An 18230-nucleotide genomic window follows, 5' to 3' on the forward strand; every position below is an offset into this window, starting at 1 on the left:
AATTGCGAAACAGAGCATGCGCAGTAGGTCCGGTGCGGGAGCGCGCCTAATTTAAATGGCACACGACCATTTGAATTGGCCCGCCTCGCGCCGGACATATTTACGATACACCGCCGCAAGTTTCCAGGTAAGTGCTTTGTGGATCGGGCACTAAAACTGGAAACTTGCTGCGGTGTATCGTAAACGGGTTACGTTACACGGCCGCAAATGTATGTGAATCTGGCCCTATAAATTTTGTGTAAACCAATCGTTAAATGCTTATTGCGATTTTTTTTTTTACCAAAAATAGGTAGAAGAATACGTATCGGTCTAAACTGAGGGAAGAAAAAGTTTTTTTATATCTTTTTTGGGGATATTTATTATAGCAAAAAGTAAAAAATATTTCATTTTTTTCAAAAATATCACTCTATTTTTGTTTATAGCGCAAAAAATAAAAACCGCAGAGGTGATCAAATACCACCAAAACAAAGCTCTATTTGTGGGAAAAAAGGACGCCAATTTTATTTGGAAGCCACGTCGCACGACCGCGCAATTGTCAGTTAAAGCGACGCAGTGGCGAATCGCAAAAAGGGGCCTGGTCCTTTACCGGCATATTGGTCCGGGTCTTAAGTGGTTAAAAAACACTTTATTTTAATAATGCTTTGTTCTCATTATATATCAGAAGCTTAATCCTACTCCCCACTATAATTCAACATGGGGGAAGTTTTCCTTCATTTCCTGTTCATAGGCACAACAGGAAGTTAGAAGAAATCTCCCAAATGAGTAGAAATCACTTTATAGACTCAACATACATGTTACAGTCTGACTGTACAATTAACTTGGAGAAGAGTCGCTTGCTAAGCAATCCACAGGGTTTAGAAACCCCTTGCATGTTTCTGGAGGTTTCTTGTGTGTGCTCTCTAGTGGGATAACATTGAATTAAGTAGCGTGCACGTCGTACGCTAGATGGAGATGACCATCACTAGTGTACATTATGTAGATTGCACCAATTTTTTTTTACAAACTGATAGCGGAAAGAAGATGAGCTTTTAACTGCAATGTGATGCCTAATGCCTATGATTTATGTACTTTAAATTATTATTGGGTACATAACATTAATACAGTATTTCCTCTATAGAGTATTTCATGTAAAGTTGTCCATTCTTTGTGTTGATTCACTTTTTCTAACTTAAAGAAAGCTTAATTAAAAATGTATTTTAAGATCAAATCAATATTATTTTGATTAGTTGTCCAGGGGTTGGCGCTCATAGGCCAGTGCTTACTCTGCTTATTTGGTAATCTGTCACTCTCCCTATAGGACACCGATGGGTCAATCACTAAACATTATTATAAATTATAATAATGTCGGGGCAAGATAATCTATCAAGAGAATATATCATATGAGAGAGAGAGCAAGAACATTTTTTTAATAAAAATCATGCACGCACATACTCTTAGTGCACTTACCTCAGGAATAATGTCACTTAACACAGAGGTAGATATTGCCCCAGCATTTGTAATCTACAAAACAAGAAATTATTGTTAGCCTTGCTGTCACATAAAACACCATGTTTTAAAGTGGTTGTAAAGCCTAAACACTTTTTACCTTAATGCATTTCTTGCATTAAGGCAAAACATGTTTAGGTGTCAGCATCCCCCCTCACTCTCCCTTTTACTTACCTGAGCCCTCATTCGCTCCAGGGCCATGCACGTCTGCAGGTATTCTCTCCCCTCACTTCCGGGTCTCACTGGCTTTATTGGGGCACCGGGAGCCATTGGCTCCCAGTGCTGTCAATCAATCCCAGTGAAGAGGGGGAGGGGGGCAGCAGACATGAAAAGAGGATGTTAGCAGCCGCTCTGTGCAATTCCATTCCACAGAGCAGGTAAGTATAGACATGTTTGTTATAAAAAAAATTACCTTTACAATAACTTTAAGTAGAATAAACAAAATACAATTACGATAAGAACAAGAGCGGAAAAACACTGTGAACTATAGTACATTAAGAATGTGTATGTTAGAGCTCCATTATCAATTATCTAATAATTTATATATTATCTATATTTCATATACATTTAAACTTCTGTATTTTTTCTAAAAGGCTTCTTGAACGAATAGACATATAGTGGGTCATTTCTGGGCCTGGGCCTATAATAAGTGCTTAGTACACCCCAGTGAGCTGCAATTTCATTCTAAGTTGATGAAAAGTTTGGTGCAGTGTAAAAAAATTTTTCAGTCACAACAGCCTTTGAGACATCCCGGTCTAAGATGGGGTTCCCTGTTACATCAGAGTCCTAACTCCCCCCTCTTACAGCAAAGTTCTCACTTACCCCCTTTACATCAGTGTCCCAACTTCTCCCTCTCCACGTTAAAGTCCTCACTCCTGAAACTTTCACAACAGGGTACTTAGTTTCCCCCAATTTCACATCACAATCCTTCATTCCCTCTCTTTCATATCCGAGTCCCCACTCCCTCCCCTCTTCACATCAATCAGAGTCCCCACTTCCCCCCTTTACATAAGAGTCCCAAGACCCCCCTGTAACGGAATGACCCGTGACAAACAGAGACTTTTGAAGGATGGGGGTACACCTGTGCCAGCGTCACTAATAACTCTTGGGTCTAAGGTCACCCTGTGTCCCTTTTGGGCATAGGGTGACTGAGAAATATTAATTAGAAATTACATGAGAGGGGACATTACTGTTAATTCATGTATTGAGCCAGGAAATAAGGGACATATGTTGGATTGTTTTAGCATGGACAGTAATCCACAATACATTCCTTAATGTCTGCAAAGAACTAATATTCTGACTCTGCTGGTCAATAATGACTCATTCCTTTGTGTAGCACAGGCTGTTGAGATGGTAATTGAGTCTGTACAGGGGTGAGGTGGATTTGAGCTTGGTAGACAGCCTGGCTCCTGAAATACCTTTCATTAAGTATGCTAATACTGTTTTATGTCTGACATAGAAATGTGTATTCTGCAGGTGAATCACTTTTTGTCGGAGACGGAATGTCTGGGGAATAATTAGCTCAACGGGATGTCATAGTCTAAGAGAGTGTGTATTGAAGTGATGTGTGGGTGAAGAGTTCTTTGTTCTTTTGATTACTGTAATATGTTGTACTGTATATAAGACTGAGAGTTACCATTAAAAGTGTTCATACATTTTGACTCAGAGAACGGAGCTTGTCTCGTTATTTCTGGTGAATTGGTATGGATGATGTCTGCTAGATTGTGGAGTGTCAGATAAGCTGTCGTGACTGATAGAAGGGAAATCGTAAACGGTGGTGACCTTTACACCCCCCCCATCCTTTCACATAAGTTCCATAGCCCCCCTATCCTCAGTTTATCCCACCCTTCTGTTCGCAAGAGAGCCACACCATCCGATTTTCACAGTGGCAGTATGGTAGTGGGCAGGAGGCAGAGCAGATGGATTTGCTGGAAGAGTATGATGTTGTGTGAAAAAAACTTGACAACCTAAGGCAGCACACCAGGGTGCTGAGGCAACCCAACTGAAAAACAGTTTAGTGAACCTAATAAACAGTAAAGGGAAGATGATGTGATAGGAGAAAAGGGGTATGGCTGGATCAGAAGATGATCTTATGTTAATCTCATGTTTATGGGATCCTTCAAACATTCTCATCCGACTGACCTCTGGAGGAATGCAGTCAGCCAAATTAGAAAAAACGTGTATTATAATTTCATTGTGGCACCTCTGTAATAAACCAGAACATAGACAGAAGTATAGAGAGCATGTGCTACACGTTACGTGACAGGGATGGTGTTTGGTGGTCAACTATAAAAAATGTTTAGGCCATCCTAATACAGATCACCCAGGTGATTGATAGGTGTCAGTCTGGAGAAGTAGACATTCCTAGGAAGACTGTAATTACATGCACACTGCCCCTGGTGATGCCTATATGCGATGCTGAACCTCCATTATTGAAAAACCTAAATCCAATGCATGAAAGGGGTGGGCTAGGAACAATAATGTGTGCTCTATCTGACTTGCTCTATCTGACTAGCTTGAGCTTCTAATGAACACTGTGAAAAGCCCACAGTGAACAGTGAAATTAGACATTTCAGTACAGAAGAGAAGCCCATTCAATTTTTACTAGGGTCTTGCTTTAGTTATTCTGGTTTCCTGGTGTAGTTTTCTCAATACAAAATCTGGCTTGCCTCTGTATTTCTGTAACAGATCCTTAGTGAAATAAAATACCTAGGTTATACATTTCCACTTTGTGATTCCTAACATGTTTCTTACATCATCTTCTGTTGTTTTGAAGTTGAATAATCCTTCTTGCTGAAGAAGAGTAAAAAAATATCCAAGAAAGCTGGCTTTCAAAATTAGTGTTGTGGTTTGTGGATTGGATGGTAGAACCAAGGGATTGTTGGTTCTCTCTGGAGGATCAACAACTTCCTCTCCTTTAAGCAAAGTAACCTTTATAGGGAAAAAAAAAGTTTAGTGTTTAATAAAAAAAATAAAACATTTCCTGGAGGCCACCACAAATAAAAAAAACATACAAGTTGTTGTATTTGTCTACCATCTGAAACCCTAATGAATTTCCAATGAAGATGTTATAGTAAAGTTCCTGCTGTTGTATATTTTTTTGGAATTACTTTGCATTTACAGATATGTAGATTCAACTATTATAAGTGATCTTGATCTCAGACAGTGGGGTAAACATGAAAAAGAAGAATAAGAAAGAAAGGGCACACCAGCCTAGTGTATTATCCTTAAAACTGATTTTATTAAAAAAGATAAAATGAAGCTACTCAAAAGGCGGCAATGCAAACAGTTTCCACAAGTAACAGCAAAATAGTCAGAACCAATACACTCCAGATGGTCACAGAGGGAATGATTAGGACCACTGCTGGCTGACACGTTTCGAAGGACAAACTTCTTCCTCAGAGCCCAGCCCTGGTCATTTCAACTTCAAGGCACAGCATGTCAAGGAGAAATACGAGTGTTATGGTGGATTGAGACTTTTTAAGGACGGATGTATGTTGTTTTTTGAAATATTGAGTTCCTGTAATATATTATTTAACCCTTTCCCACCCAGCCTCGTTGTCCCTTTATTACGGTCTCTATGTCCAGGGGGCAAGAAGTATTGGCAATTATGTGAGGACTATGATTGTCAACTTTTTTACCCTCGCTTGTGAGTAGCTTCATTTTATCTTTTTTAGTAAAATCAGTTTTAAGGATAATGCACTAGGCTGGTGCGACCTTTCTTTCTGCCAAAATTTGCTCCGTCGGTGGCTCTTTTGTCCAACAACCTTTTATAAGTCACTGTTAGGCCTCGTACACACGATAGGTTAACCAGAGGATAACGGTCTGAAGGACCGTTTTCATCGGTCAAAACCGATCGTGTGTGGGCCCCATAGGTTATTTAACCATAGGTTAAAAAAAAGCCAACTTGCTTTAAAATTAACCTATAGATTCCTAACCGATAGGTCAAAACCGATCGTTAGTAGGCACGATCATCGGTTAAAAATCCACGCATGCTCAGAATCAAGTCGACGCATGCTTGGAAGCATTAAACTTCTTTTTTTTCAGCACGTCGTTGTGTTTTACGTCACCGCGTTCTGACACGATCGGTTATTTAACCTATGGTGTGTAGGCGTGACGGACCATCAGTCAGCTTCATCGGTTAACCTATGACAACGGTCCTTCAGACCGTTGTCCTCTGGTTAACCTATCGTATGTACGAGGCTTAAGTCACTTCAAATACAGTTTGGCTGTTGTGACAGCTTGCAGAACACAGTAGCTGTAGCATGGGCTCATCAGTCCTATTTAGCAAGAATTGTTGGATTTTTTTGTTCAGCCTGCAGGGTGAATGAAAAAATATAAGTGTATATGGCCAGCTTAGAAATAAGTGAGCATCCTCTGTGCAAAAAGAGGTTCTTCTATTTTCTTAAAATTAGTTGTATACACTTAAATTGGAACCATACACCTGTAATACAAAGTTGTGTTTGCAGCATATGCCTGTTCTTGCATGACTTTGCTGTATTTGTGTAGCTATATCAGAGGTCTACATCAGCACACACGTAATATAATAGGCTTACATTTAATTCCATCTCAAAATGCTCTCCAGTCACTGTAGGTACTGGAGTTAGTAAATAGCGGAGGTTTCCGATATTTTCAATAGGCAAGTCAACTGAAGAGAAAAACCGTATAAATGCATTATACATTTAATCAGCACTAGTATTATACATCTAAAAAACATGAAGCGTCAATATTTAACATGTTCTTTTATTAATGAAATATTTCTAGACTTATCCTTTAGCAGAATGCCAAGTCCCCTTGTAGGTGGTGCAACCCATTTAGGGTTATTCTTCACACCTGGGCCTCCTGGCACCTTCTCATTGGCATCATGGGTTATATAAAATGGGGAAGGCTCCCTGAGTTGGTTGTTGAAAAAACCTCCAAACTGGGGAAACAGTAAACAATTTTTTTTTGTGGACTTCACTAGCAGCAATGATGAGATCTGGTGCCAGCTCAGTAGGAGCTCCCTTGGCATAATTTCAAATTGTGGGGTCTTATTTTTTAGCATTCATTGAGGATGAATGTCAGAACACTGTTCTACCTTCTGCATAGGCACAGGTCTCTCTCTACCTAATAAATACTTCCATAACTTGTGTAAGCAATGTGCTTCCATCATCCAGTATGACTGAATGTCCTACCACTGTTCTTCAGTAAAGGTATTACCCTTTCAAAAAGAGCCTGGTGTGGACGATTATCATTCTGTATGAGCAATGATGGGGGAATACTCTTGGTTATGAGCTCATGCTTCACGATGAGTAGGGACCGTAGTCAGTAGATTGGCCAGGGTGCTTGCCAGGGATGAAAACCTGAGGGCAGCCATACAAGGGAAGCTAAATTGTGACTATGTGTCCCAGGAGCTGCACATTAAGTCAAGACCTGCTGTATAATAGTGAATGGCAGTCTCAGCTTGGACCCCCACCAGGCCGCACCCCAATGCATTTCAATCTGCCCACCGGAGCTTTCTCATCCTCATGTGTAAGCTCCACTGGGCGGATGTGAACCGCATTGGTGACGTGTCCTGGGATTTCCATTCACTATTATACAGCAGGTCTTGACTTGATGTGCAGCTCCTGGAACACCTAGTTACGCTCTACTATTGCCTGGAGAATAGACTCCCTTCCCAGCCAGCACTCACAGTGTTAGGCACAGTATTTTATTCCCATACAATCTGAATGGTCCACACACATATCTTTGGTTTGAAGGGAAGCTAGATACCACAAGGATTTCTCAAGCTGAGTAGGGGTTGACTATAGAAAGAAATATAAATGCCTGGATGGCCGCACACCATTGAAACACCTTTAATGATGTCAGATAAAATCCAAATAGTCACATACAATCACATCAATCACAGAGGAACAGGACAAGGCTAATGTAGAACTGTATATATCATCAAAACTTCTTTGTGCATCTAGGTGGATTAGTCCCTGTATTTTTCAGGACATATTGGGCTTTAATTTGGTAGTAAATGGCAATGATTTATTTTTTATTACTATTAAAGGAAAACTGACCCAAAATAGTAATAAAAAAAACATTTCTTGCTACTATCATAACCTACCACCAAAGAAAAATGCAAAATAAATGATCCTTCTCCTAACAGCGATACCACATATATATATGTTATTTGTTTGTTTTTACCCATATTAAAGCCCAGAAACAATAGTGTGCATTTGCTTTTTTTTTGTTTTTGTTTTTTTATACTACCTAAAACACACTACTACTAATTGAAAAAAATGCTTTTAAAAAAAATCCTGCCCAAAATATACTGACAATGACCTTTGACCCTTAGTTGACCCAAACACTAACCCCAGCACTGACCTAGATCAAATCTTAATCTAAGAATGTGTTCTTTTCAATGTATTTTGCCTCTCCATTCACGGTGACTAATCAATGTGGCAGCCAATCAGAGGCTATGACAGCGATCAGGTAAGCTCTGGGAGTTCTGGGTCCCGTTCGTTAGTATGCACTCCCAGCACAAAAACAGACGCGCATATATGTGGCCCCATGGAAAAAAGACCAGACCTGTGGGGCACATATATACGTACTGGTGGCGCAAAGGGGTTAAACCCTTACTTTCTGTCCAGGGAATAACTTTTTGAAGGATATTGAAGGCTGAAAAAGAACCCCTTTAATTTTCTTACATTTTTTAACTCTAGTCCATTCCTATTGACTTCTGAAAATTAGCTTGTACTCCAGACTAACGTTAGGAATTAAATGGAGTGCAGAGAGCATGCAGGTGCACCAAGAATATTTTCACTAGTAGCTCTATGATCTAGTGTGCAAAACTTTGTGTGACAGGGGAGTATGGGACTTTGGACGGAAGATGGGGCATACCAAATTATCTTTAAAGCGGAGTACCACCAACTTTACAAAGTCTTAAACTGAAGACCACCCCTCCACCCCCTGTTTTTAGATATATATAATTGTTTCTTTTCTTTTTCTTACCTTTTAAGAAGTACAAAGGTGTACTTCCGTCCCAGCCAGCCTGGCAAAGTACACAATTTCCTCTTCTGTGGCAAGCCCTCCTCCTTCTTCCCCGCTGACTTCTGGGACATGTGTGTGTCCCAGAAGACGAGAAAGTGCTGCGCGGCTCGCACATGCGCAGTAGGCTCCACTGCCGGTTACACTTAGTTGCAATGGCTGCTCCTGCACTAGAGCCAATGGACGAATCGGCTTTGGGGGGCCGACATCGCGGGCTCCCTGGACAGGTAAGTGTCCTTATTAAAAGTCAGCAGATACAGTACTTGTAGCTGCTGACTTTAAAAACATTTTTTTTTTTTTTTTAGGCTGGAACTCCACTTTAGTCACTGAGGTCTTGTCCAATAAAGACCAGTCAATATTTAAAGTTGGAAAAGTGGTAAGGCTACACTTTTATTAAGGTAGTGCAAGTCATCTGCCTGTGCCAGTCACAGTTAACCCCTGAGTACAATTTAACCATAGACTTATAGGCTAAAGCCTGCCTCTACCATTAGGGACGGTCAGACATTCATCAACACCAGAAAAAAAACTTTGACTGATACTAAACCTTCTTTTCTTAAACCTTTTTTTTCTTAAAATAATATATATACTTACATTCTCTGTGCAGTGCTTTTGCATAGAGCAGGCCCGATCCTCTTCTTCTGGGGTCCCCTGCCAGTGCTCCAGGCCCCTCCTCTTTAGCAAGTGCCCCCACAGAAACCCAATTTCCATAGGGGCACCCGTGCATGCTCGCTCCTAGGATGCCCTGTCTGGGTCTATTTACACAGAGTGAGTGGCTTGGGCATGCCCCTACTCCCTCATCAACATTTGATTGACAGAAGTGGGAGCCAACAGCTTCCGCTCCTATCAATCTGCCCAATTTGGAGGAAGACAGTGGCCAGAGCTTCTGCGTTTGTGCACATCTCTGTATCGGGTTGGGCTCAGGTACGTAAAAGGAATTGGGGGGCTCACTGAGCAAAAAGCTGATGACTGTCAATCACTGTCTCTTTGGAGCAATGGGCTGTGAATGGAGTGGGAGCAGCCAGCTCCCTCGGGTGCTGGTCCAGGCATATGGGCGGATCCCAATCACATGGTCGTGATCTTTTCTGAGCCTGGATCGGCTCTATGATGTCAGCCATCAGCGGGGGGCTTCAGCTGTCAATTGTCTGTTGATCGGCACTCCTGCGATCCACAGGAGTAGTACAGCCAAACGAGCTTTAGCTGTACTTCTCCTTTAAGGTAAAAAAAACCTCAAGGCTTTAGAACCACTTTAAAAGCCTAAACAAAGAACAACTAACCAGAAGCTGGCTTGGTTAGACTGAAAACTAAGCTGTGATTATCTCTGACTTTTCAGGAGGGCACAAATAGTATTAGTTTGCTATGATCATTAAATTGGAAGAAAACTCTCCTATCCTTGCTCCCTTGCTGGTGCCAATATCTTCTCCCAGTCTTTTTCCAGGTTCATTTTAATTGGCTGGACCAGAAAGATGTAACTCTAGCACACAAATTAATGAATTCCAGCACCAAGAAGTGACAAATCAAAAAAAAGTTTTAGTTCTACTTCAACATTAATCAACATTAAAATGCACAGAAGGTGCCACTGTAATCACCATATTTATGTGTATTAATGCTATGAAAGCAAGAGGCAAGGTCACTTCCTGTTGTAAGGCTATATAGGGGAGTGTTCCCCTGGGCATAGGGGCACTTTTTGGTTTACGAAAACTGAGTTAAGTCCACAAAGCATTTGATGTGATTGCTAGTAGAGGGAGGAGTCCACCTGTGATGGAACTGGGAAGTGTAGAGCCACTAGACACATGTATGAGAAATGTTTGAGCCCAAGGTATGCGCACCATTAAACAGCCTCAGTTTTCATACAGCATACATCAATTTCACAGTTTAAGCAATCTCTGGGAGACTATCGCTATCAGTAATGCTGATACCACAGCGAAGTTGAATGTCCTTTGTGTAATTAATGTGATTGCTATTGAGAAGTTGGATGTAATGGGAATGACTGTGTCATAGACTTGGTAGGCCACTAGGTGGCGCTAATGGCGCGCCGACGCGCACGGGTGCGCGCAATAGCGGCAATGGTGCGGGAGCGCACGTTCGCGCCACATCGGCGGGCACGAGCAATCGCAGCAACGGCGCGTGGGCACATGATGACGCCATTTTGGCGCCAGTTTAGGCTATTTAATGGGGCTCATCCCATAGCCTCTTGCTGCTCAGTCATCAGCGTTCCTGTTTACCCTACCTGACACTTGCTACCTGATTGCCTTTCGTTCCTGTGAACCCGGCTTGTCTTTGACCCTTCTGATCTCCACCTGCCCGGACCTCTGGCTTGTCTGACTCCGCTCCTGCCTCCACCTTCCAACGGTCTGCTGCCCGCCTGTTACTGATCCGGCTTGAACCACGGCTCTGCTGCTGTCTCCCTTCTGTACCTGATCCGCCCGCCTGTATTTGACCCGGCCTGCCTGACTCTGCCTGTATCAGCACTACAGTACACCTCCCACCTGCTGACTGTTTTCAGCTGTCTGCACCAAGCTCCTGCTGTCTGCTGTCCGGTCATCCCAGCATCTCCGCAGTCCCTGCACAGCATCCCCGGAGTCTTCAGGAGACCACCGCAGACCTGCACAGCATCTTACCAGGCGCTTGTGCGACTCTGAACTCTAGCGCTCCCTGTCTGCTCTACCAGGGGTTCCAGAGTCAGAGGAGCAAGGGTTGCCGCTCCCTGCACGTCAGGCTCTGCTCTGTACCAGGTACGTGACAGATTGTGTAACATTCCTGTACTAATCGCATTAATTACAGTAAACAAATACATTTATTCTGCAAAGTCTGGTCTGGTCACTTAATGAAGATGAGTTAAAGAATGCCTACACAATGTGTACAAAAAGGGAAACAAAGTGTAAATAAATTAAAGTGATTAACATCAGTGTATGAAAGGAAAAGCAGCCAGTACGGGACGAGGATAATAGTTGCCTGTTTCAGAAGGTTCCATTAGGAAGGGTGTTTTGGTGTCTGCCTAGTGTGGTGTTTACCTTCTCAGCAGTAGGGTCACTGCATTCCGAAGCATTTCCAGGAACAGGAACCTGGACCATGGAAGAAAAGAGGCCTTGCTAGTAAATGGCATTCCTTTCAATGCCTACAGGTTGGAGCAAAACGTGCTGTGTTGGAGAACTGGTGGGGGATAGTTAACATTCGGCACGGATAACCTCACATAACTCTGTAGTCTAGTGCTGGGACAGGTAAGACCAGACCAATGTTACCGGTCCTTCTGGTGTGGGGTCTTGTAAGGTGTCCTAGCCGAATAGGTTGTCAACTCACATGTTAATTATTTTCATTGTAGTGGGCCTGGTGGCAGCTAAAGCAAAGTTCCCTATGCCGTGGTGCAGTGGCATCTGTGGGGTGGCCCATGCCTACATGCACATCTATTTAAAATGCTATGCTCCCAGCAGTCAGGGCTCCTATTCACTAAGGCTGTAATTTCTGCAGCCTTTGCAGGAATAATGGTCTTCCATGTTAACCCAAAACCTGAAAGCATATTGCATTTGGCTTGTTTCTGAATTGAACTCCCATCTCACTGCTCACTATCCTTACTTACCCTCTTGTATGCATAACTTTTTATTTACTTCAGTGAGTATGTAATCCACTGCTGGACAAGCCTGGAATATAAGAAAAAACGATTACAAATGGATATATAACCTTTCTTTTTTATGATCTGTTTATTAAACTTGCTATGCTCATGTTTTTTGTGTGCATACCTGTATGCATCAGGCCAGTGTTTTACAAGGAAGGGGCCCACAAAATCAGCATAGCCCCTTAATAGTGAATGGATAACGTATGTAGGGCTATCCATACATAGTTAGATTTCTCTAGTTCAGTCAGTTCCCCCATTCACACTAAACAGTGTAGGTGAGGGAATCTACAGTACATTGCCAACTCTTGTATTTAGGCAGACACAGCATTCTGAATATTAAAATGGTAACTACATCTGACAGGATGCAGTGAATATTGGGCCAACAGCTTTCCATCTGGCTCAGTCAAATTTTAAATTGACTTTTGCCGAGCTGGTAGGTCTACCCATGGCTCGAAATTCGACTGATTCAGTGAAATAGGACAAAATGTGATCCATGTATGGCATAAATATGTATATATAAAGGCAAGGGACAATATGCTAACTATGGGCCAGATTCAGAGACAATTACGTTACTCCGCGGCGGCGTAACGTATCCCATTTACGTTACACCGCCGTAGGTTTACAGCGTTAGTGCCTGATTCACAAAGCTCTTACCTGTAAACTTGCGGCGGTCTAACGTAAATGCGCTTGGCGCAAGCCCGCCTAATTCAAATGGGACGGGCACCATTTAAATTAGGCGCGTTCCCACGCCGAACGTTCTGCGCATGCTCCGTTAGGAAATTTCCCGACGTGCATTTGTGCGAAATTACGGTGTGACGTGCGTTACGGCGTTTCGTATTCCCGGACGTCTTACGCAAAAAAAAAAAAATTTGAAATTCTACCCGGGAACGACGGCCATACTTTAACATGGCTGATCTAAACATAAGCCATGTTAAAGCAGGTGTAACTTTGCGACGGGTAAAAACGACTAGCGACGACGTACGGGATTGCGACGAACGCGCGGATCTTCGTGGATCGCCGTAACTAGTTATTTGCATATTCTACGCCGACCGCAATGGAATCGCCTCCTAGCGGCCGGCCTAGAATTGCATCCTAAGATCCGACGGTGTAAGTCAATTACACCTGTCGGATCTTATGGCTCTTATGGCTATCTATGCGTAACTGATTCTATGAATCAGTCGAATAGTTAGGACGGGCGGATCACAGAGATACGACGGCGTATCAGGAGATACGCCGTCGTATCTCTTCTGTGAATCTGGCCCTATATACTTTTGTACTGCTTCTAACTGATTAAAGGTAAATCCAGTCGTCAGGAAGCATGAGCTGAGCTCAGCAATGAGAAAAAGCAATGAGGTGGGGGGCCCTGCAGCATCATGTGACTGACATAAAGACATCAAACTGGGAGGGTATTGGAGCATGGAGCTTGGATTTTGACTCCAACTGCATTTATATATTATTAAATAGAAATCCTGTCTATTCTTTGAAAGTGGTCTCAAATTCATGTTATTAAAAGCAATAGTACATTCTAATAGTTAACAGCTGTATACACAAGGCATGCATTACTATTCAGATCACTTACTGTATTAGGCAAAATAGTTTTGAGGTTTTTATCTAAGAAATTATTCATCACATTTGGCAAAATTCTGTAAAACAGAAATAAGCAGAATTAATATTATACTTTTGCCAAATTTTCCACACCTTATACAATACTACACATTTACTTGGGGGAAAAAATGGAACCCATGGTTTACAATACACACTCAGATCAACTCCTAAATCCTAGCTAGGAATCCTTTTTTTTTTTCCGTATAATGTTTTTTTTTTTAATAGATTACAACAGTTACAGTATGTCAGATGACAACAACTAAGAATGAGATACAGCATTGAAATACAGATTAATGCAATAATAATTGAACTGTTGTAGGAGTTGTAGTATTACACAGATATAACTAAACATAAATAAAAACAATTACTAATACATGGAAATGAGAACTAATGGAGGGAAGGGAGAGGATAATGGTGGTGTTCCGAAGGTGGATTTCACTTATTTTATTTCGCTATTATCCATGAAAGGGTATCAATACCATGACATGAGAACTCTTGAGTCGAAAGTGTCTGGAGTATAGTATATAGCCCAGGGCTTCCATATGCTATCAAATTTTTTGCCAACCCATTTTTGTCTAGCGCTTCCAGTTTAGCATGTACGAATGAAAGATTCGTTCTCCTCTCGGCTTCCGACAACAGTAATGCAGGTGATTTCCATGCGCTGGCTATTACCTGTTTCGCGGCTATCATAAATAAAATAAATAACTTATGTTGATTCCGAGAAAGGGTTTCTGGTTTAATGTTAAGTAAGGCCGCCATTGGATCCGGTAGTATAATACAGTCAAATATTTTAAAAGCGATCCTGAAAATCCCTTCCCAGAATTTCCTTGCAAGTGGACACTGCCACCAGATGTGGATATATGTTCCTTTGTCTGGGCAACCGCGGAAACAGAGATCTATGCAGTTTGCTGAACATTTGGCTAATCTATTGGGAACCAGGTACCAACGGGAAAGCACTTTATATGATGTTTCCATTGCCGATACATTTATAGATGCAGAGCTAGTATTAGACCGAATGCTTGCCCAGGTTTCGTTATTAATTTTACATTCTAAGTCTAATTCCCATTTAGCAGTATAAGAGGGTAATATAGTATTTGATTTAGTGATCAGTTGGGAATAAATTATTGAAATACGACCTTTGGCATGTGGATCTTTGAGACATATCCTTTCAAATTGGGTGATATTCCTAGCTAGGAATCCTATCTTCAACCAATTCACTCAGGAAAGAAAATAAGTCCATATTCCAAAATATTACTTGATCATTTGATTACCACTTGTTCTAACTATAAGAAATAATCTTATCACACAAAGTATAATTTTGTCATAAATCCTAATAATTTTTTATTTGTATATACTGCATTTCTCTGGATCCATGATATAATGTTTTGTACCATTATTTTGTACCTAATAAAAAAGTTTGTAAACATAAAAATCACTGATATACTTAATTTTTTTCTATTATTAGTTCACTTTCAGCCTGGAGATACTGGGCCAGATCCACAAAAGGGATACGACGGCGTATCCCTGTTTCTATCTTTGGAACTGATCCACAGAATCAGTTTCCAAAAGATAGGGAGAAGATCCGACATGTGTAAGGGACTTACACTGTCGGATCTTAGGATGCAGTACCGCATCCGCCGCTGGGGGCATTTCGAGTCGAAATGCTGCTTCGGGTATGCAAATTAGCACTTACGGAGATCCACGAAGTATTAGTTTGCAATTGTAAAATTAGGGCTGCTTTTACAAGGCCTAAACTGTTTAGGCCTTGTAAAAGTAGACCCTTCTATCCCGCGTCGCCGTCTTTTTTTTTTTAAATTTTTTTTTTTTCCCGCCGCAACTCGTATTTTTTTTTTTACGCCCGTCGCGATTCTCAAAACCCGGCGCAACGTAAAACCGCGCTAAGCACGTCGGGAAAATGACGTCGTGAGCATGCGCAGTACAGCCGGCGCAGGAGCGCGCCTAATTTAAATGGGACTCGCCCCATTTGAATAGGAACGCCTTGCGCCGGCCGGATTTAAGTTACACAGCCGAAAATTTCTAGGTAAGTGCTTTGTGGATAGGGCACTTAGGTAGAAATTTTGCGGCAGTGTAACTTAAACGGCAATATTTAAGTTACGGCGGCTGGCTGTGAATCTGGCCCTATGTATCTATTATTTAAGACAAAGCTATTGAAAGTCTGAAAATTGTTGATATTTCTTTATTTGTACCCTCTCTACAGACTCTACCTGTAGCGCTCCTCCATTTACTAACTTAAAATACTTCCTACAATCCCCAAATAGCACTTGTGATATACCCACGGGGCTGTTTGTGAAAATTGAGCAAAATATTGATGGCCTTATAGCCATGGTCATAACTCCAGGCAGTAAAATCACGTCTACTTACCCTTTTGGTAGATTGGCTTTGACATTAAGTACTTCCACTCTGCATTCTGAAACTCGTAACGTAGGGCAGGTTACATTTTCCTTCTTTAGGGTTGAATTTGTAATAATGTTTATTTCCAATTTCAGCTCTGTCCTTCCACCCAGAAAACTGTTGAACAATAGTAAATAGTCAAGGTCTTTACATTTTTGAGATATACTCAGACCATCTTGTGATCTAGGCACAGCTCACCTTTTTCCCCCAATTTCTATCTTGTTTGTCACAAACATATGGACACCAAGATTAGGAAGAAAGTCAAGTTCGATGTTGGAGAAGTCAATTTTTTCTACTTTAATGCTGGTGATTTAAAAGACAAGTATGAATAAATATAAGAAGTTGTTGCAGAGGTGTTGAGTTATATTGTGCCAGTTTGAAAATAAGCAGAATTGTCAAATGCGCACAAAGAAACCTTAAGTATCTTAACATTGGCAGAAACATGCCCCCATAGGACAATAAACAATAATATCTAATATGATAAAAGTTTCTATACAGTTAGGCACCACTGGCTCGGACTTGGTCTGGCTGCTGAGATGTTCCTGAAGGATTGCATACCAGGTAGACCCATAGTTGGTCGGCAGCAGAAACGTAACCCAACTTCCAAAGTCTTGGCTCATTTCTAGGACCTGCATATATGTATATTTTTCAACATGTTGTGACAGCATGTGTGTATGTTTGGGGAGGGGGTGAAAATTTTGTAATTAGCAAACATCTAACTTACTTTGTAATCCCCTTGACTGGACTTTTACCCTTTTTGCCAAGAGCTTTCTTGGTTGCTGGAGATTCTGACATTTTCTTGATCAAGAAGTCCTTATTTGAAAGTACTCCTGTCACAACTGCAAAAGTAGACATTGCCCATTAATATTTTGTGCTTGTTAAATAGTTTTGTTGGGTTTTTAAAAACACATGTATTCACAGGAAATATGATTTGTCAATTAAGGTGATACAGCACTATTGGTACAATCATATTACTAAGTGGTCAGTAATGTATTGTCACAGGCAAAAGATAACAATGATGGCAATTTGACTTTATAAATTATACAATATTCAATTTCTAAATCAGATGAACACTCAAAATTAAGGCAGTGATATATTTGAAGGGACAAAAAAATATAAATATAAAAGACCATTAGCTTTTCATAGACCATACTAGTGTGCAATAGTCTGGATTTAACAGATTTATTTATTTGTTAATTTTGTGTTTAAGGGCCAGGTTAATTAACAAGAAATTGTAAAACTTCGTAATAAATAGAAACCCAATCACTAAACCAAGTGTGGCCTATCCATTAAGGGCGCACAGGCGCCTCCCCCCATCCATGCCCCTTGCAGGACGCCGGATGCATGGATTTCAATGGGGGGGTTTTGAAGCACCTGATTAGAGCCAGAGGCTCTAATAAGCTTCAAAATAGGGTGGGCTCGGGGGGCAGAGAATGCGAACCAAGACTACACATGTTTGTTACAATAGCGAATGAACATTCACTATTTTAACACTGATCCTCATCCCGGCCAATCAGGAAGAGGCTTAAAGGAAAGGCAATCATATTGGACTTCTAGGAGGAGGGGAGGAGATGCAGGGCGTCATTATGATGGAGGAGAGGACACAGAGTCACTGCCCTCTGCCCACCACCTGCCACCTAGATGGTGTAAGTGCTGGACCAACGTGCAGACAGCGAGCGGGTGCTGCTGGCCGCTTGGGGGGATGGTTGTTTGCTGCCCCCTGCCCCAAAAAAACGCCAGCTGCCACTGAACTACACTCTCATGTATTATTTCTTTGGGGGTTACATCATCAAACACATTAGTTATGTTTATTGATGTCCCATTGCCTGCAGGCAGCTGCTTCTGGTAATAAACTTCCATGTATTGCCCTCTTCAGGGCTGCCGAATACTGCCTGCTACTGAGAAAAGTTGCACTTCTGGCTTGCCCCTTCTAGCCTCTCTGCCATTCAGAGACTTTGTATGTTTTTTTTTTTCCCACAATGCAACAAGTTCTATGATTGGGTGGTGAAGATCTTGTAAATTCATCTTCTCCTCCTCAATTCATAGAACATAATGCATTGTTGAAGAATACTAGTACAAGCTCTGTAAATAGCAGAGAAGGCAG

At 41.5% G+C, this 18230-nt stretch overlaps 2 protein-coding genes across 2 annotated transcripts in view; one reads left to right on the forward strand and one right to left on the reverse strand.

Annotated features, from left to right (window-relative positions):
• LOC120918789 (BPI fold-containing family C protein-like) overlaps window positions 1-18230 on the forward strand; it is a 332741-nt gene that overhangs the window by 136524 nt on the left and 177987 nt on the right. The window lies entirely within an intron of this gene.
• LOC120918791 (BPI fold-containing family B member 6-like) overlaps window positions 1-18230 on the reverse strand; it is a 31018-nt gene that overhangs the window by 10299 nt on the left and 2489 nt on the right. The window contains exons 2-9 of the mRNA XM_040330587.1: window positions 16851-16965; window positions 16325-16429; window positions 16097-16243; window positions 13689-13752; window positions 12074-12134; window positions 6042-6133; window positions 4240-4416; window positions 1447-1500 (exon numbers count right to left, since the gene is read on the reverse strand). Coding sequence (XP_040186521.1) covers window positions 1447-1500; window positions 4240-4416; window positions 6042-6133; window positions 12074-12134; window positions 13689-13752; window positions 16097-16243; window positions 16325-16429; window positions 16851-16965 — 815 coding nt within the window. The remainder of the gene's footprint in view (window positions 1-1446; window positions 1501-4239; window positions 4417-6041; window positions 6134-12073; window positions 12135-13688; window positions 13753-16096; window positions 16244-16324; window positions 16430-16850; window positions 16966-18230) is intronic.

This window comes from Rana temporaria, chromosome 12, assembly GCF_905171775.1.
Source record: "Rana temporaria chromosome 12, aRanTem1.1, whole genome shotgun sequence".
In the NCBI taxonomy this organism is placed as follows: Eukaryota; Metazoa; Chordata; class Amphibia; order Anura; family Ranidae; genus Rana; species Rana temporaria.